The sequence below is a fragment of the Struthio camelus genome, chromosome 7, assembly GCF_040807025.1.
Source record: "Struthio camelus isolate bStrCam1 chromosome 7, bStrCam1.hap1, whole genome shotgun sequence".
In the NCBI taxonomy this organism is placed as follows: domain Eukaryota; kingdom Metazoa; phylum Chordata; class Aves; order Struthioniformes; family Struthionidae; genus Struthio; species Struthio camelus.
The window spans coordinates 40,543,760-40,564,148 of record NC_090948.1 but is presented as its reverse complement, the minus strand read 5'-3'; the positions used below and the strand labels follow the sequence as shown (position 1 = coordinate 40,564,148).

The 20,389-nt window shown below is 41.9% G+C and overlaps 2 protein-coding genes across 11 annotated transcripts in view; both read right to left on the bottom strand.

Annotated features, from left to right (window-relative positions):
- OIT3 (oncoprotein induced transcript 3) overlaps positions 1-5,825 on the bottom strand; it is a 31,975-nt gene extending 26,150 nt beyond the window's left edge. Inside the window, exon 1 of one of the 4 annotated variants that reach the window (XM_068951016.1) lies at positions 5,692-5,825. Coding sequence is in view for 2 of the 4 variants with exons in the window: in XM_009675479.2 (XP_009673774.1) it covers positions 56-119 (64 nt within the window). In the remaining 2 variants the exon portion in view is untranslated. Of the gene's footprint in view, positions 1-55; positions 559-5,691 lie in introns of those variants that run through there. The other 3 variants (XM_068951015.1, XM_009675479.2, XM_009675489.2) reach the window with 3 other exon arrangements.
- A 96-nt stretch (positions 5,826-5,921) lies between these two features.
- MCU (mitochondrial calcium uniporter) overlaps positions 5,922-20,389 on the bottom strand; it is a 96,603-nt gene continuing 82,135 nt past the window's right edge. For 5 of the 7 annotated variants that reach the window (XM_068951017.1, XM_068951019.1, XM_068951020.1 and 2 more), the window contains exons 3-8: positions 16,465-16,635; positions 15,027-15,131; positions 11,790-11,950; positions 11,096-11,299; positions 9,155-9,271; positions 5,922-7,842 (exon numbers count right to left, since the gene is read on the bottom strand). In XM_068951017.1, the coding sequence (XP_068807118.1) occupies positions 7,765-7,842; positions 9,155-9,271; positions 11,096-11,299; positions 11,790-11,950; positions 15,027-15,131; positions 16,465-16,635 (836 nt within the window). In that variant the 3' untranslated portion in view covers positions 5,922-7,764. The remainder of the gene's footprint in view (positions 7,843-9,154; positions 9,272-11,095; positions 11,300-11,789; positions 11,951-15,026; positions 15,132-16,464; positions 16,636-20,389) is intronic. The other 2 variants (XM_068951023.1, XM_068951024.1) reach the window with 1 other exon arrangement.

Below are 20,389 nucleotides of genomic sequence, written 5' to 3'. Positions count from 1 at the left end.
TGAACCTTAAAAGTGAGAACAGAAATAAGCTTGAAGGCAATACCTCTCTACTCACCCATCGAAGACACTGGCTGCAACCGGACAACGAAGCAGGCAGAGAAAAAAAAGTACTGGAACATCCCACTCAGCCAAGGAACAGTTGCTACTCAAGTAACAGATTTGAAAACCCTTACACCCACTGTGGCTCTTGCAGTCTTCCTCTTGGTAGAGCTTCTGACCCCAAGCTTTCTGAACAGCAACTGGGATAGCTCTCCTGGAGATTTATCAGAGGAAGAAGCTGAAGGGATATGGGGTACAGGTCCAACCTTGACCTCCTCAGAGCAGCTCTTGCCCCTTACTGACAACAGAGATGTACTTACTGATCGATTTTGTTTTTGGACTCACCCCGCTATTGTTTTCTTGCCCGACTGCCCCATAGCGACACCTCCACTATCTTATCTGGAGAAGAATTCTGAGCAGGGGACACCCAGACATCCTGAAGGGATGGAGAAGAAAAGATTGGTGCTTGTTATCTCTGCTCCTTCCACAAGTCATATGACTTCACGGCTTCCCCCAGTCAGAAAACGCCAGCTAGAGAGCCTTAACTGCAGGAAATAGTGGCCAAAGGAAAAGTGAGCCTTCCGAGCAGAGATTGCAGACGAGTGCCTCAAGTAGTGCTACAATAGGAACATCAGTCAAAGTGAAGGACTAGTGTCCTGCAGAGAAACAAGCTGTTCTCATGTTAGACAAGACTCTTTCCACTCCTGGTCGCTTACCCTGACCACTTTAGCCAGATTATTAAAGAAGTCTAATAAAGAAGTTTCCCTGCAGTGCTCTTGTGTTCTCTGCCTTCAGGGGAAAAAAAAAACAAACCCAAAAAGTCAACATCCAACAAGTGCTGAATTTACTTCAATGCAAAACTGAAAAATTGAAAAACTTCTGCCTTACTGGTTCAAACCAAACTGGGTGGAGTTGCAGATCACAACTATGTGCTCTGGGTACAGATGAAATGAATGTGCTAGTCCCCAGCTTACTTCTTAAATCCTTTCTCTACTAAAGCAAAGCAAGCTCCATGATGAGCAGCAAGAGATACCAAGGACAACTGGAATGAACAGAAAGGGACCTTTGCTCTCTTCCTACTAGCTGTAGCTCCTCCTCAGTTGCAGAGGATAGATTCATAGCTGTGTTTTTAATATATATGTATGCAGATGTATGTATACATATACACACACATACATACATACACACAGGTCTCGCTTGCTATTTGAACAATAGTTCAAACCCTCCCCCAGGCAGAAAGCTATCCATCGGCAAAGAGTACAGTTAGCCTCCACCAATTCCACAATCAAGCAAGTGTGGCCATTTCCCATTTCTCTCACAGCCTGCATTTCTGCAGCAGGCTGATGCAAGGAAGAACTTGGAGCCTGACGTCCTTGCTTCAAGTCAAGTGGAAAAAAAAAATCTTGGCTCCGTTTTTCTTAACTTGCATTGCACAAGATGGGAAGTTGGGTACATGCCTGCTTTGCATAGAGGTGGCACCTATACTTTACACTGCAGAAAGTCCTCAGTGGTCTCTCTGTCTGGGTGTTCCCTTGGCAGTGAAGTGCTATGTGCTGCTCTGCTCCACCCTAGCAGTCGAGGGTTTTTTTTAAGTGGTGAATGACTCCAGTGAATGATGAAAGAAGCTTTATAAGTGACTATCATTGCTCCCACCAACAAAAGAAATCTCTGTGGTTATATTGTGCTGACAGCTGCGCAGTACCAGAAAGTTTTTTTCAACAACAGGAAAGGAGAACAAAGTCATTATATGCAAAGCTAGCAGGGCAGATAACACTCAGAGGTGATTATGTGAATTCCCAGAAGAGAAACTAAAATTGAACAGAGAATAATACAGCAAGCCAGAGGAAGTTGTGTTTTGCTATTTTCATTCAGAGTTTGATTTATTCTTATGATCCCAGGTAAATAAAACTGACAAGTTTGAATTGAATTTTCTATTTGTGTTAGAGGTGTGCATATTTCTCTCTGGACTGTTTCATTACCAGCTGTCTTTATTTTCGGAGGTGGTGCATTAGGTCTGACAAGATAATGTTTTGACAGTTATGTCCAAGTGACTGACAACTGACAATTAACATATGGAAATAAACCGCATCCTAATCCCCTTTCACACAGTTCTAAAGCCTCTAGGGTCTCAAAACAGCACCTTTCAGGCTCTCCAAGAAGGACTAAGAAAGGAGAGGCCCCAGCGTTCCCAAAGTCAACACTTCCAAAATCACAAGTATCTAGTTCAAAGAAAAAGTCTAAAGCTACAGAAGGTCCAGTGTGCTGCCTCCAAGCATCCTTGGGATCCACAGGAAAGACAAAGATCATGTGAGACTCCAGGAAGAAACACCAGAGGCAGCTCTTTTATTACTTTTGCATGGTCCCTCTGCTGACATCCATAGTTCTGGTTCCCACATCAATAATAGCCGCCTGTATTAGAGTGCAATCCGGACCAGTGCAAGTCTTTGCCTCAAGGAACTGGAGCACTTACTCCCAGTAGGAAAAAGGAAAAATTGATCTTTTGCCTAACAGAGTCTCCAGAGGGGGAAGAGAACTCAAGATCAAGCAAGTGCTCTAGATACCGTAGGGCCTGCACTCCTTAGACAGATCTGGTAAACCTACTTTTCCTGACCTCTGCTTCCACTCCCGCGTGGCTTGACACCTTGGATTGAGGCACCCTCAGAGATTAGCCAGCCTGAGTTCCCAAGCAGAGAGAAGAATTGGGATCACTTTAGTATTTCCTAAAAGGAGCTGTCAGTGCAGGCAAAAAGATGCAAGGGGCAGAAGACGATATTAAAATAAATAGAGACCTGGGATTTTATTTTGGTACTCAAGGGAGATGACCTTCGAAACCTACCCCAGTCTAAGTCCAGGTATGTCTATTCTAAACACAAGAAAGAGTGCTGGAAAATAGAGAGCTAGTTTTTGTCTTATGCGCGTTCTCCGGGTTGGACTCATTTAGGGCAGAAGCAGCTAGGATAGCTGAAGAGGAAGCAGTTAAGACAGTTCCACGTCTGTAGTTTTGTAGGTGGCAACCAAACCTCTCACCTCTCCCAGAGGTGTAGACAGCTTAACCTCACACAAGGAAGCTGAAGTCTTCAAAGAGTCGGCTAGGCTGGAAAGCATCATGCTGCTTGTTTATAATGGACTAGTGAATAAAGACCCTCTAGTATTTGCTGAAGCTGGCCTTTTCCCTTCATCAGAGCCACCTCTCAAGACACACCAATGACTGATGAAAAGTGAGGCGTGTCAAGAAAAGCCTTTGCTGCAGGAGCGTAACTAGTGTAGCCTGTCTAGAAGGGGCAGGCGGAAGAGCTAATCAGCACTTCCTGCCGCTGAGAGGCCGACATATGCGACAGGATCCCTGTCTGCAACTGATTTGAGGATGTATGTTTACAATAAGCCTTGACAGGCTGCTGAGATGGATTGCAAGAATGTCAAGGACTTCTAGATAGCTCTTGTTTCTGTAAACAGTTTGTCCCAGGACACAGTGCCAATGGGAAGGGCCATTGAGATCAGGGAGTGAATACGAGTTTGGTGAAGAATGAGCATGTTCAACAAGTAAAAAAAAATCAAGATCACATTAAAATCAAATAGAACATGACTCCCCGTGAAGAGCACTTATTATCTCCTTTCACTTACAGGAGCCCCGTGATGCTGAACTTGGTATTTTGAGGGTTTTTTCCCCAGAGGTTCTACAGAGCCCCGTATTTTTTCCTTAATCTTCAATTTGAAGATGGAGAAATCCACGCATAGAGATGGCATAGCCACTACCACTAAACCAGTCAGTAGCAGAAACAGGAGCAGAACCTATCTCTTACAAGTTCAGAGTCACAATGCTACACCATAGCACCAGCTTCTCTTAATACTTCAGGACTAAGGTATATAGCAAGTTCAATTTTCATTCCCATATTCTAATTCTCACCCCTTTAATGTCAGTAAAGAAATAAAACTGAAATAACTGGAATCTCTAGGGGTGGATAGAAATATATTTAAAATACGAAAAAGCTTCTACCTCAAGCGAAAAGGGAAAATAGAGGCACACAACGTGGCACAGTAAACAGCGCTTCAGATTTACGATTCCACACAAAAAGTAGATCAAGTAAAATGTTCCACTTACTCAGAAGAACATCACAGGGTAGCCAGCTTACTTGACTGACATACTGCAAAGATGTGACAGCCAACAGCAGTTTCAGAGTATCATACAAACCCTCTTAGAACCAACATGGAAAAAGAGCAAGAGCTCGTACAAGGTAATCACCACCACTGCCTTCACGTAGGAAGAGCTACAGGGAAAGAGAGAGAAGGTTTCTTCTTTGGTCTTCAGAAACAAAGAGCCACGACACCTCCCCCTAGAAAGGCTTGCAAGCTAGGACCTTGCAGGCATGGCAAAAAGCAACCTAACGAACTTCTCCAGACAATTATAAGTTGTACATGTATTTATTTGCAAGCTCCCTCATATCAAGGAAGGGAAGAGAGGTTAAACAAATGAAAACTGAAGTTAGTAGGAAGAGAAAAGTAGCAGCTGAGCACTGTAGCACACGACGCTGTTTATCCATCATTGGGTTGTAAGAACAGAGTGCTGCAGTAAGATTCAAGCAGCGTTGCCTGCTCTTAAAACACTTCCAGCAGGACATGACACTGTTACCCGCCTGGCTTATAGACACGAAATATCTATTGCAAACCAGTTTGTCAACGTTGCTATAAAACAACATAAAGGAGAAGAATGAATATCGTCCTCGTGAACGTTACCATTCGAGGAGAGCAAAAGCAGAAGCACCAAGATTTGAGTTCCTGAGGTCTGTGGTGTGCCACCCAGCACCAGCAGAGACAACATGCACTTGGAAGTGCAGGGAGGAGTAAGAAAGTAAGCTTCCAGGGGTACAGACAAACAGGAGCCCCCCAGGGGAGCCCACGTTTCAGGGCACAGGTGTAGATTTAGTTTACTTCTCCTTTCGCCACACCATCTCTAAAACAACATCAAGGCATGTGCAGGTACAATTTTGTCACAGCATTTTCCTGCTTTCAAAATATTTTAGTGGCAGATGTCCAAGTCTTGAGTTCTTCTGGATGCCAATTCGGACTAGTTCTTATGCCACAGGGAGGGTAGCAGCTCACCTATACAGGGCAACAGGCTAGCAGCTGCTGGGAGGAAAAGGCTTTTTATTGTTGCACTAAATTTCAATAGTAATTAAAGGCAGGTCACATTGACTAACAGCTTCCAGTCCCTCCTCTCTGTTTTAAAATCCCAAAAGAGGCCTATCTGAACACACATCATGATAAAAATCTTCCAGCATCTAACATCTCACCCTAGCACCCTATAAACTTGGGACAAAGTACACCCTCTGCTGATTTCCAATCTCGATGAACGAAAGAGGTGGTCATTACAAACCAGACCATAGCCATTCAAGGGCCCCAGGAGAAAGGGACAAAAATCTTAAAACTTCAATTTTCCTCTGAAAATGGAATGCAATATAGAGCCTTCTAACTGAAATACGCTTGACACCATTTGATATGTTTGAGGTTGCTAGGTGTTACGTGCCCATGAATATATATTCTTATCCTGCAACCTGCCATATGGCTCCAGATTTTGTTAGCTTCCACAGGGAGCTACTCCGCTGGTCAAACAAGAGTAGACCTTTAGTAGACCAAACAGCTCTACATCTATCTCACCACCTCGACTGCTCCTGAGATCCCTGTGTTACGCAGCTAGATATGGCAGCAAGATCTCCATCCAAGCTTCTTCAGGAAAGCTATTATCTGCACCACCACGGCCTCAGTGATGTAAGGTCAGGAAGAAATAACCTAAACAAAGAGAAACGAAGGAAACTCAGGAGACAGCTGCCACATATATGTTAATCTTGTCTCAGCTGGGGGAAATAAATGTTATTCAAGAGCACAGATTCAAAAATTGAATAGTTATTTATTGTTCCAGAAGTACATTGCTCTTTTATACATATTTCATAAATGATACAGGATTTTACACATGTTCAGTATTTTTTTTTTTTCTTAAAGAAGGACTTTTCTCCATGCTCCCTCCCTCATCCCAAACACACACCAAGGATTCAGCTACAGGATTGTGTTCCTTTTTTTTCCCTTTAAAATCATCACCCAAACAGGATAAAACAGATAAAAAAAAATAATCACACAATATAATTAAATTGAAAGACAGAGGGAAAAGGGGAGGGGGTAAAACTAGAAACATGCACCCATTCAGTCCAACATGCCATTGAGTGAGAAGAGGCAGCAATCCCAGCTGTGTTTCCACATCTGCAAGGCACCTGGCGTCTGGTTAATACTGATTTTTTTTTTTTCAGACATGGTTCTCCAAAAAATGGAAGCCTCTTGCCATGACACAGTGAGGAGTAGTAGTGAAACGTCAAAAAAAGCAGCCGGCTTTTCCATATATAAAGCTTAGTGCATTTCTACCACCTTCATCCTGTCTCCACAGCATTTATCAGCAGGATGCTAAAAAAAGAGGCTGACCCACTTCAAAACAAGAGATGTTTTATCTGCTTAGAAATCAGTCAGTCTTGGCTAGGAGAGAGGGCAACGGCTTGACTTCCCTTCCTCTATTTCTTTTAGCTAAGAACAAGCGATGTCATTAGCCACTCCTAAGAAATCCTGATCTGTGGGCGCAAAGTTCATTTAAAGCTACTTAAGTAGGGGAAAGTGCACTAGGGAACTGAAATAGTTCTGTCTTGCACTGTAAGAGGCCTGGGCTTTCAAAAAGCCTCCCAACAAGGAAAATGTTTTGATCATGTGTGAGACCTTTTATCTTGTTACACAAGCAGTCAAATATCAAGTTTAATTATTCCATGTTCTAACACTGTTCAGTTAAACAGGAGTCATGATTCTGAGCCAGTTTCATAATCCTTTAAGTCTTCATAATTTCACAGTCCAGGTGGCTATCAGATCTGGGGTGGGAAGAGGGGAATCTCCCTCTCTTAAGACTGAATATAAAAACTCTCATGCAATGCTGCCATTGATTTCTAGGAGGAGCTCAAGAGCACTGCGACTCAAAATTTATGTAGTTAAGGAATAATCCAAAATATCAATTATCAAATGTCCAGAACAAAACTTGTTCCTTCTCTCACTTGGCTACAATCAATCTGTGCTACAAATAAGCAAAGGAGGAAGTCAGTGGAGCACATGGGGTGGGCTGGGGAAGAGAAGCTCACGGTTTTCCAGTAGAAAGCAGTCTTGTAGTAACTTTATAAAAGAGACCAGGTCTGATCAGAAGTGTGCGTGTTAATGGTGATGGAGCGCAAGTTCCGATCACCAGGCATGGCTCCAGGTGGCTTGGATTCTGTGGGTTTTTTTTTTTCCCTTTTTCTTTTTTTGAGAGAGAAAGACAGAGATCTGAATCAGATAAAGGAAAATTTAAAAAGCTAAGCAGGCTGCTGGTGTCTTATCAAGGGGCAGACCCTGCAAAACTGGAAGAAGACACCCCTATCCCAGCATTACATTCTTTTCATGAAACCCCCCCAATCCTGTATTTGTACATAATTGTCATTCAGACAGTTTTAAAGGTGACTATTTGCCAAGCCCTTTTCAGAGCTAGGCATTCCACAATGCCCCATCTTCCGATTTAAGATGTTTCCCTCCCTTACAGTCCTTTGTCTTGATTAAAGGTAAAAACCCTCCACCCTGACACCATCTCCCAGCTTCCACCTGCAATGCTTTAATTAAAAAGGCAAGAGCTATGAACAGGTTTTTTGCCGGGGTTCAGAGCTTCTTGGCTGATCAGTCCTTTTCATCAATTTGCTGGATGGGCAGGTGAACCTGCAGTGGATCTCGAAGCCTCTTAAGGTCCAATTCTGCCTAAAAGTAAAAAATATATTATAAAGAACAGGCTCCCAATTCACCTTCTCCAATCCCATGCCCCTCTACAAAATGGAAAGCTTTTTTATATTTCCTTGTTTCTCCTATCCAGGAGGGAAGCGGATAAAGAGTAAAACAAAGTCACAGGCTGAGATTTAGGGAAAACCATTTCCAGCACTTCCTGAAAGATCTTGGCTCTGTATCTCTCGCAACTTGCCTACATTCAACCACTAAGGAAAAAAAAAAGAAAAGAAAAGAAAAAAGAAAAGAAAAAAAACCCATGCTGTGACTGTAGCAGAGCCAAAACCTAGAGGCTGCAATTGAGATGTGCAGATCTACCATGTGGAAGAGCTGTGCTTTGTGAAGGGAACTAAAGTAAAGAAAAATAGTAGGGAAGATATGATCTGCATAAACTCACTCAGTCCTCATCTCCCTCATTCTTCAGAAGTACATACACGCTCTAGTTAATGAGCATGGTTGACACTAGAAGAAAACACAAAACAACCCGCAAAACTTAAATCAACTAAAAAAACCAAACCAAATAAACGGGATCAGTATTCGACACAGCCTGAGAAAACTGGGTTTTTTTCATTCAAAGCACAGTCTTGATCTCTGTCTACTCCTCACGTAGCTCCTCCTCCAAGGCAAGGAAAGGACAATTTGCCCTGAATATCCTACACTGTCGTTTCCAGAGCCTGTGAATAAGCAGAGAATGATATGGAATAGGGAAAAGAGGATGTGGTAGCTCTGCTCTTTCTGCTCCTGTCTCCCTTCCACAGAGGGAAATATCTGATCCCGCAATGCAGACAGACTGCCACAACGGCCTTCAACTAGAATATGAAAAATCCGCTCTCATCTCCTCTAACAAGATAGCTTCACTTTCGAACACTATTTTCCAGGTCTGCAATCCCGGGTACTCAAGTGTTATGTCAGCAGGACGTGAACTGAATGGATGCAAGCCTTCACTCTTCACTAAATCTATCTGGTGTGTAGGAACAAAGAAGAAAGGAAATCTTGAACTAGGGCCCTCTTAGGGCCAAGTGCTTGAAGCAATTCAAGATTTGCCAGCAGTTTCTAAAAGATCCTTATGGATAGATCCAGGCAACTGTTTGATGTTGATTTATATATCCAGCAACTCCATTCCTGGGCAGATCAAAGCCAATTCAGTGATTGCATTGGGGCTGTGACAAGAAAATAGGCCGAAAACTTAAGGCATCCATTCTTCTTTGAGGTGCATCTATTAATAGCAGCTGCCAAACCAACAAGCAAGCTAGGTTCTTTGTCTTTTTAGTTCTGGAGAAATTCTCCTTACCTGAGCGATTGCATCCTTGAGTTGATTGTATTTCTCTAGATCAAATCGTGTCTTTTTGGCTCCTTTATGGAAAAATAATAAGTACTGTCTGTCTCTGGCATCTGGATAAGCATACTCCTAGAAATAGACAAGGAGAAAACATAAGAATAAAGCATCCCAACACAGGATACAATTCACCCAGCATGTATCAGATGTGATTTTGGGAGGATAACTAATTTCTGTCAATTAAGACACAAGACTAGACAGCATTGTCTAAGCTCAGCCAGGCATTTGCTCCTTTCCCTGGTGTGTTCTTATACTTTGATGGTGAGTTGCAGTAGCATCTCTCCTGTCCTGAATGCGTGCATCTTTCCGTGCATAAAGAACAAAAACTAAAACGTTTCACAGGGTTCTCACCCGCTGGCAGTTGGGAGATGAACAAAAAAAAAGCTACAGTCTAAAACATCAGGCTAACTATTCTTTTACCTCCCAGTGTTAACAACCTGCCTCTTTAAAAAAAAAATACCAGAATGAGCCTCTGTAATATAGCCTTTACTTGCTTTTTCTTAGCATCATAAATACACAATGGCTAATTAAAGCAACAATAGTTGAGTTCATCACAACAACAGTTATGAGTTCATCTCTCCACCAAGCTGCGCAGGCAAGAACAAAAATCCCATACCATAGCTTTTGCCAGGGATACTGCACTGCAACAAGTCACAGCTTTTTAGAACATGAAGGTAACTCAGAGCAGCAGAGCTCGGAGTCAACGGGGCACAGACGATGCTGTTCAGCTGAATCCCACACAACCTCTGCAAAGCACAGGTCTGTCTGCTGAAGTAAACTATCCCTTGCACTAGAATATTACGCCATCTCTTTCTCTGGCATGCGTCCAGCGATGATGGTAAGATTGTAAGATGGAGAAAAGCTGCGTTCAGAGGCAAGCCATCCCTGAACTACTGAGGTTTTAAGTCTGTCAGAAAGGGTACCAGTTGAAACAGACTTGATCAAAACATCAACTCTGAGTTCAAACATGACAGAAGTCCCAAATGGACTTGGCAGAAAATAATGTTGACAGTGGCACATGTGTCCTCAATCCTTGAAATCAGGCAGCTGACACGGACCCTTGGGAGACTATGCTGGAACACCCACAGCATCTATTTTGGTGGTCTGAGACCCTCTGAGTCCTTCCTCCCTCATCATTTGGGTGGGATTATGAAGGAGTGATAAGACAAACCACGTACTAGAAAACCCCGCCAAGAATCTGTCACTACTGCGAGGACTCAGAGAAGCACACCTCTGTTTCGTCCAAAGACTTCCCAACATCGGAGCAGGACTAGTTTCCAAAGACTTAGCCAGAGTGCCAATAGATCTGGGATCGTACCAAAGGGCGAGGATCCAAATAGATCTGTTACTTCTGGATAAGAGGCCAGATCCATGACACACCCAAAGAGAAGCGTTTTCTACATGTTTTCTGAGCCCTTCTTGTCTCTTTAGAAAGGTGAGCATCTCGTATGTCAGAGAAGTCTGCTTCCTTGAAACTCAGAAGGTACCTCTTGTGCCCGTAGTTTATTTGAACTGCTAAGTCACGATACTTAGAGACTACAGGGTAGAGCACAACTTAATTGCACTGCAAGTGAACGTCTATTGGGGGGTGGAGGTAGAAAATATTATCTGTCAGTACATGAACCTGTATAGCTAAACCCAGTCAACCATAGAGCGTACACAAGCATCTATGGCTAGGACGATCAGGAAATCCGCGATGACCACCACCAAGCAACTCCACAAGAATACCCCGGCACTCTGCAAAGCAAAAACTAAATCAAGGGGCATCCAGACTCTGACAGAGGAGGGAAGGGGTTAACTGACATCTAATAGATACAGTTTTTGTATTTTTTCTAGGGAGTAGAGCTCAAATCAAGTCTTCTATTGAAGTGTCAACATCAGCACAACATGTCCTACCTGGCGAGTCATTACGAAATAAGCATACATTGCCATGGCACTACCATAGGTGATGAAATAGGTGACTGGTTCCATAATGTCCCAAGAATATTCCCACCAGGTGAGGCGGGCCAGAATCCCAAACTGAGTGGCCATGTAGGCCAGCCCTCCCCATAAAACCAAGGTTGTCCTCTTCTCTGCCTTCCTGCTCAGCTCCATCCTTACCTGCAGAAAAAAAGAAATACGTGCCTTGTATTCTCAAAAAACATTGTACTGATGTGATCATTAAAACACAAAAACAATGCTCTCTATCAACACAAAATCCTACGTTGTTTGAGATACGTGATCTAACCCTAGGTTACATAGACATCTCTAAATGTCTTTTCCATCAGTACCTCCCCATCACCTTTATTTTACTTTGAGCATACTCTGGATACTTAGCAAAGATGCTTACTTCTCTATGTTTGCAGGGATATTTCGTGGTATAAGCACCAATCTTTCTATTTATTACCAAGTTCATTTCCAATTATATAAAGCAAGGAAATAAAATACTTTTGCAGAAACAGACATAGCTTGATATAGATTTAGTGCCATCTTCTGCTTCACTGATCTTAAAACTATTTGAAGCGTGTCAGGGATCTAATTACAATCTTGAAATAAATTAATCTGGTGTTTGGAGGATAAGTCAAATACAATGAGACGCTTCACTTCTCACTTTTTCTAACGGTGCTAGCTGCTCCTTCAGTTCCTCTAGTCTCCCTATCAGCTCCTTCTCCTTGTTCAGCTGGTGCTCCTCAATGCACAAGGCGGTATACAACTGCTGAACCAATGTCTTGACATCATTCAGCGTGGTTGCATCTTCGTGGCTTAAGAGCTCTAGGAAAGAGAGAGAGTGCTTTATATGCATTTATCCACACAACTCCTTATAGATTCTTCAGAAATCGATATTACTCTGCACAGGAAACGTATGAAACTATCTTTCCAACACAAAAGCCTTTCGGAGAGCTCCAGCACTCTAGGACAATGTAATTTCTTCAAAAGAAAACCAGGCTTTACTACTAAATATGCCTAAAATTTGATAAAAATAGGAAAAAAAGAAGATACGAGTAGCTTGCTGGATTATCTACAGCTACTTCAGATCCATTTTTATACAAAAGACAATGAAGATAAATGAACAGCTGAATAGTATGACCCATCACACCAGCTGTCAAGAAACGGCCAGAATTCAAGCAGACTATAGTCCATGAGCAGCTGTAGTTATTGAAGACAGCAGATGAGGATCTTGTGTGAGTGGTCCCCAGAACATGCAGTCTTACGATAATTATTCCATATACTGATGCTAGGAATTGGTTCCAAACATTCAGAGGGCAATCCCTTACTGAACTGCCTATACGGCCACAAAATTCTACCTAGCTGCAAGCAAATAAATAACAAGGCTATTAATTGAAATAGCCTTTATCCCAGTATTTCAAAATCAGGAGCATTCATCAAAGAAACAAGCTTGTAAAGGAGTCGTGACTAGTGACATTACACTACGCACTCCATACAAAACACCTAAGTTTTGAAATAAAGCAAAAGAACTACTAGCCAAACGAAGCAATAAGAAAAAATTGACGTTAAATTTGCGTAATGTCCTTGGGCTTGCACCGTAGGTTATCTTCTCTAAACATCATTTTATCAGCATAGAAAGCAGAACCAACTTAGGAAAACTGCAGCACCCTACTTTCTGGGGAAGCTGGTCTTGGCTTGCAACGCTCAAGCAACAAACGAAAAAGTTCTGACCCATGAAAAGCTTTAAACAGTTTAAGTTCTAACATTAGCAGCCTGAGGGAAAGAAATAATTCAGTTGTCCATGCCAAAGTACACAGTAAGCAAAGCATGTTCCCCCCGCCTCAAAGCTAAATGTCTTTAATTTGACTGCGAAGAAAAAACCCACATGAAAAAACCCACATGAAGCGACTGTCAGAGAGTACTTAGCATTTCAGACTGCAGCATTCTAGCACTCACGTTTCAAAATACACAGGCTGATTTTCTAAAATAAAAAGCAATAGCTGAAAAGTTTAACCAAATTGATTTCAGTGCCTACTTACAGGCACATTAATTTTAATAGAAGCTAACTATAGAAGTTTCCTCAGCAAACGAATCGGAGGTGGCAATTTCATGCCACCTAGGTGATCTTAGACCTCATCCTGCCAGCGCACAATGGGTAGATCATGCAAGCAAGCTATAACCAAAAACATACCAGCTCGCTAACACAGAGACTTTGCTCTTTCAAACAGTAGGTGGGCGTGATGTATAAATTGCCTTATCTTAGGACAGCAGTTTCTCCAATACAGAAATAGGCATAATGTTCGCATTTTCATTTAGTTGTACTGAAAATTATCGACTACATCAGTTGGGCCTAATTCTCCCACCTGGTCTCAGGGGCTAACAATTAGAAGAGAAATCTTGTTAAAATTCTCCATTTCCTTGGTGCATAACAGCCTCAGAAGCCTGTGAAAATACTTTATTCAGGACTCACAGCAGTAAGGCGAGAAGAGAGAGAAACATTTTCATGTTGTTCCACATTGACCCATCCAGCTTAGATATCCAGTCTTAACGGAGAGCTTGCTGTTAAAATACTCTTAAAACGATTGTAAAAACCATCTCCAGGGGGAGATCAGTCTAACCCTGAGTGAGGGGAGAAATGGCATCTCGCACACTGCACTCCCAAATCAAGGTACCTGTTGCATACCAAGAACAAGTGGCTTCACAGAGTTGCCCAAGTCACCAAAACTTTCTTTTTTACGCAGTATTTTTATACTGTGGTCAATAAAACACTGAAAACCTTTGTTTTCATTATTATTTTTGTTTTCCTTGCAAAAAAGGAAACCAACTACAGTCCTACAGAGAAAACAGCACTTATCCGCAGAACTTCCTAGAAGTCGGTCACCCAAGGCAGTCTCAGACCCAAAAGATATCATGAGAATCCTCTAATTTTTTGATAGATCAACTTGCTTTAACACATTGCCTTATTCAAACTGTCTAACACAGTAAAAGGAGCATCGACAGCTCCCTCTCAGCTTCTGCCCTATGAATGATTTTGTCCGTAAACTGTTACTTGAAGAGAGAGGCGTAAGAAAATCCAAAAGCATACGTAGAACATCCAGATAGACAGCAGAAGGTATTCCCACCATCTGAACTCAAACAGTCATAAACCTTTCTTATTTTGCTTGCCTGACTACAGGGCTAAAACAAATTAAGTAAGGGCACGCAGGGACCTAGAACTTCATTTTATCCAACAGCTACCTATATGAAAGGGTAGGGGAAAGATGAAAATATTAGCTTTCTGCCTCGTTCAGTAAGTCTACAGCGCCTCAAAATCTTCTCGTGAGTTTTCAGACCTAGAAGTTAAACAAGTTGCTGAAGCCAACTATTTAAAATGATTTCACTATTGATTCAAAATAGGCTGGTTTCCCTTCCTACTAGGTTTCTTAGCAATGCGACCTTGTAAGAGCACTATTATTAACTTCACTGTTTGCCAGCTAACAAGGTTTCAAGGTTGGCTTGCAATAAAGTGCCACGCTCAAAGGAAACAAAAATCCCTACTTCCAGGCTAGGGAAAGGGTTTAGTCTTTCAAATCAGGTAACAGGAGTTCCAATGTGATTCTTGCTTTGTATTCAACTCCTTCACAATGAGTTAAAAAGGTTAAATTGGTTTCCCTCCACCATTTCTTCTTTTATTCCTCTTATGAGGCATACTGGCCCTGAACAAAATGAGTATTTGTTTCCTAATATTGACTACTCTATGATTATAGATATAACTAAATTAGACTGAGAAGGCAGGATTAGGAACTGCAAGATTTAATTTTCAAGAACACGAAGTGTTATTTCTACGGGTTAGTAAAGCACGCTGCAATTACAGGGAACTGAATGCCGAAATGCGTATTTGGAGTTTACTTGGTTGGTTTACCTCTCTTTGGTGGTCTAACAAGGTACGTGACATCATTAATAATCAGCTTGAAGTCATCCAGCAGAAGCAAATCTATGCCTGTGGAGGAGGCAACACGAGTACCATCTGTAAGGCAAACACAAGTGAATTTGTTCAACAGTAGAAACAAAGCCTCTAAACATGCTGCGCTTGTGCTAAGCAGGCTGTAACAGTATCCTAAATCCAGTTGTAGGACTGTTTTTCATTGACAACACTCTCTGTAAAGCTGGATGTACAGACTAAGAGATCTTACCTGGCAAATAATAGCTAAACAAGGTACGGAGTTGCTTTTCTAAATACATGATTTTTGGGGTCGTCTTATAAAAGTCAGTCCCCTTCATCCCACTGTATGAAAGCTGAATATTTTACCGCATTCTGCAACACAATTCACTTCAGTGACTTTCACCTCTCCATACTAGCACTAACGATGACTATTTCCATCCTTTTAATTTATTAAAGATGATTATTTCCATCCTTTTAGTTTGACAGCTTTGGCATCACCTCCCTCCCAGGCCAAGGCCTTCAATGAAACATCTGTTCTTATGTCACTCTTAGAAGACACCCTAACAACGTTTCAGAGCCTTGGTAACTAGCGCAGCATAGCGTTTGAGTTAGACACAATGAAATAGGATGTTTTCAGTGAAATACAATTGCGTTTTAATTAGCTAAGTGAAACGCTGTTTCCCCCACACCACTTTTTACACCCAGTTCCTTACAAATTGATTAGAACCTCTATATAAACAACTTGAATCTTCACACTACACAGTAGGAAGCGTTCACCTAAAACTTTGATGTTAATCCTACAAAGGTAAATTGAGAAAGTATACTTGACAAGATTATGAGGGGCTTCAGGCAAAAACAACTGAAAACAACAGCTGTTTATATTTTCATAAATATCTTGAGTATAGGCTTTTCAGTTGTCTGTAACAATGATTTGCATTCTGAATATCAACCTTGCATTATCAGTTACCATCTTCAGAACCTCAAGCATCAATCCTTCCCGAAAACTAGCATAACTTTTCAGTGCTCCAGGGCTGCTATACCCACACAATTAGCATAAGTGCTGCAGCATGGGCTACTACGCTCTTGTTCAATATTTCAAAGTCACTTGGATATAAGCGAAGAAACAATAAAGGTTACGTCTTTTGTTGTTACAGAACCTTCAAGACTGAAGCTAAGCATTAGGAACTGCTTCCTCTCTATTCACTCTATACGCTCCATTTATTCAGTCAAACGTTTCCTTGACAGACCTGATCACGTGCAGACAACTAACAGAACACTCCCACTCTAAAAACGACACTTCTGCTTTTTCCAGGGCGTCCGAGAACTCACTCCATAACAAGCTCTTACTTAAAAAGTTAAAGGTAAGACAAAAACAGCCAACAAACAAGTAAATCAATTAGTCTGCACGCAATAGTACCTGCTGAGTAGATTGCAACCCGATCAATTCCCCGGTCCTCCGCTTGCAGCTGTTGCAAGAACACACCAACCGAGTCTGAGATAGGTTTAAGCGTGAACTGGCAACGTTCACGTCGGGATGGAAGATTCACAGAAATAACAGGTAACCCATTTTGGTAAACCACCGTCACTTCTAGGAAGAAGATAAAAACGTAAGTTATCGTTAAAAACATAACAGGCTTCCCTGTAACCGATGTTTATCCCATGGAAACAAGACAAATACGGTTACAAACTGAACAAGAAGCAGAAACTTAAAAATTTTGGTTCATCTCACATCAAGAGATGCGTCCTCCAAACCTGAAAACTAAAGAATATCAGAGGTTTTCACTCCTATCAACCTAGCAATATCTATTAAGCTCCTAATGTTTTGTGGAAAAGTAAAACATGAACATACCTACTCTAAGCACAACCATCTTTATAGCAAACGTAACAGGGTACCGAAGAACAGCACATAACCATACAGTATGTTTCCATTAGTTTTTGGGAACTAAAGCATTTTGGACTGTGGAACAAAGCACACCGCACAGTTTAGAGGGATTTAAAACTCAGAAGACAAAGGCAGACCACACATTAGGAGACCTCAAGCAAGGACCTACTTCAAACACTTTTACTCTTGTTTAGTTCTGGTTTCTTCCTCTGTGTACAGCGGCAACAAATGCGTAAGAGAGCAGTCAGGAGTATGGGGTTGCAGGAACAGCACTCACAGAGTTTATGCTTCAAGGTCATTTCATCTAAAATTCATGGGAATCAATACACTTTGTACTTCAGAAGACAGGCATTACTTCTTAGGTGTAGATAAAAAAAAAACACTTTCTATTTCTTGAGGGCTGCCAGAAGCTTTTTCAAATATGTTCTTAAGGATGCACCAGTACATGCTAGGAGCTGATCAGTGGGAGAGCAGCTTGGCAGAAAAGACTAGGGGGGCCTGGTGGTGGGCATCAACTTGAACACGAGCCAGCCATTTGCCCTTGCAGCAAAGACCAACAGCCTCCCAGGCTGTATTAGGAAGAGCATTGCCAGCAGGTCAAGGGAGATGATCCTTCCCCCCTTAGCATGGGTGAGGCCACATCTGGAGCACTGTGCCCAGTGCTGGGCTCCCCAAGGCAAGAGAGATGGACAAACTCAAGTGAGTTCAGCAGAGGGCCACGAAGATGATTAAGGGTTGGAGCATCTGATACGTTAGGAGCAGCTGAGAGCTAGAATCCTTGAGCCTGGAGAAGAGAAGTTTTTGAGGGGAGAAGGAAAAGAAAAGGGAACAGGAATCTTATCAATGCCTATAAACACCTGATTTTGGGGAGGGGGGCAATATGGAGCATATGTAAAGATGATGAGCCAGACTCTTCTCACTGGTGTTCAGTGACAGGACAAGAGGCAATGGGCACCTACAGAAACACAAACAATTCCATTTAAACATAAGATTTTTTTTTTTTTTTTGTGAGGATGGTCAACCACTTGGAACCGGTTGCCCAGAGAGGTTGTAGAATCTCTGGCTCTGGAGACATTCAAAAGCCCAGTGGACAAGGTCTTGAGAAGCCTGCGCTAGCTGACCCTGCTTTGAGCAAGGGGAGGGGGGGTGTTGGACTAGAAGATCTCCAGAGGCCCTTTCCAACATCAACTACTCCGCAATTCTGTGACTCCAGTGAACCTTGCTAAAATTTATTGCACTGACCTTCATGAACTGTAAATTAGTTATTACTTCACTACCAGCACACTCTGCCTGCTTTGGGATATTCATAGATAGAGGGGGTGGGGGGGGGTGAGGGGAGGAAGAGACATGAAAATAAAATTGAAGTTTTTATTCTCTGTGCCCTTTACTGAGTCACGAACAGTCCAAATTGCCTAAATGCAGTAGCTGCTAGGATACAGTGGCACACACCTAAGAATGATCCACCCTGGGTTCTCATGTATTTTCCTTACGTAAAAAGGTAAGGTCTTTTTTGTTGCATAGGGCATTTGCCACATCTCAGGAGATTAGGCAGTCACCCACCCACACTGCAGCTGGCTTAATATTCCCACCTGTTGTAGCTTTGGGCTACTGCATGAACCGCACCACCTACTTAAACGGATTTAACTCGCATATTGACATTCCAAGTTAATTTGAGCAACTAACATCAAAACAAGGTGGTATAAAGAGGACTGTGCCGAAAGCAGAGGCAAATAAGAGTAATTTTAACTACCAAAGGACACTATTTCTCAGCATGCTAGCATTCAGCACGTTCGACCACCAATGGCCTTTATACCTCCTTTCAGAGATTTGTTGCCAAACGAGCACCATGTTTACTACAGGATCCTTTGCACTTTGGGATAAATCTTGGAGCGACATCCCTTTTTCAAAAAGGAGGCTCAGGGATGTTGAGAAAGGATACACTACTAATTTTTAAAAGGCAAGACAACAGTCGTCTTGAGCTTCGAGTTTACCATCACGTCTGAATGTATTGAGTCAAGTACACAAAGGCAAGAGTACATTTTTCCTCTTTCTCTGAGGGATTACTATCCAATGTTGACAGAGGTTCTCATGTCGTCTTTAAAGACTAGGTGGAAGTGACCACACATGACATCCGAAATGACTAAAGACTCTCAAGGTCCCAGTATTTGGAAACCTATAAACATCTACTCTCAAGAATCAGATACCTGACAGGATTTCAATAGCTTAAGTGTTTCAAAGCTTCCACCTCAGACTACAGTCAGATATTTACTGAAAAAAATTATGCAAACTGCCAGTTTATTTGGACAGTTGAACAGAAATTCAAGCTCCACATCAGCAGCTGTTTTGACACCAGCTATCAGATTTTGCTCTCTTTCCCCCATGTATTTGCGCGAGAGAAAGACTGGTAAGAAATAGATTAGCATTAACTACGTTTGTGAATTTTCTACTTGAGAGAGCAGGCTCAAAAGGTATGATTAACATGTTTAGAAGGTTAAAATAGCCACTGAAGTATTAAATGCATTGGTTCTGTGAGGAGCATATACAACATTAACTTAGGTACTCATTACAAAGCCACTGCACCAAAGACTGCTGTAGAGAACTCAGTTCACACGAAAAAATTTTATTTAAAATGCTACTGTGTATAAAGCTAGTAAGCCAGTTTCTTTATTGTACAGCATAACAGGAAAAAAAGCAATGCTTGCACCAACGCATTTCTGTTCTTCCCCTTTGTTACAACACAACAATTGCAGCTCTGGTACCGCCAGCATTGAAGGAAGCACATACAGTGCCAGTCTTCACCACATTTTAACTTTGTACAGACCAGATGCAGGTGATAAACGTGAAAGGTAGGTCTGTATCAACAGTCTTCAGCATCGGTAACAAGATGAAACCTTTTTCAAGGATTTCCAGCTTAGGTGAAGTGTTAAAGATCAAATTATTAAAAAGAGAGAAAAAAGACAGCAAGACAACTCCAGTAAGAGTGACACAAAACACTATGATATATGGCTGTCTGCCTTGCTTTCCTCTGCTCTGACAGCCCTGTGGATTGCTTGCTTCAAGACAAGTACAAGTAACCAACAGGACAAAGCATTTTGGCATCCCACTAACTACAGAGCTAACATTTTGGCTTATATCATCACTGATGAAATATCCGACCAGTATTTAAATACATGGGAAATATTAAGGAAAGTAATTGCATATAAGCGTATTTCACTTGCGCGTGCAGTCACCTACAGCTTAGCCAGGTGCGTCACTAAATAAGGCAATGGAAGATTTCACAGCTTTACACACTGTGTTAAGCATGAGGTTGCTCCGAGGTAGGAATTCCATCCATGCGCCACAAAGTTTGGACTCAGTCATATGTGAGCTAGCAAGATATCATTGGTATTGTTCAAGTTTTTTTGTTCTTGCATAAGAACTTAAACAGTACATTAGGCTAAAATAATGTACAGTTAAAAAA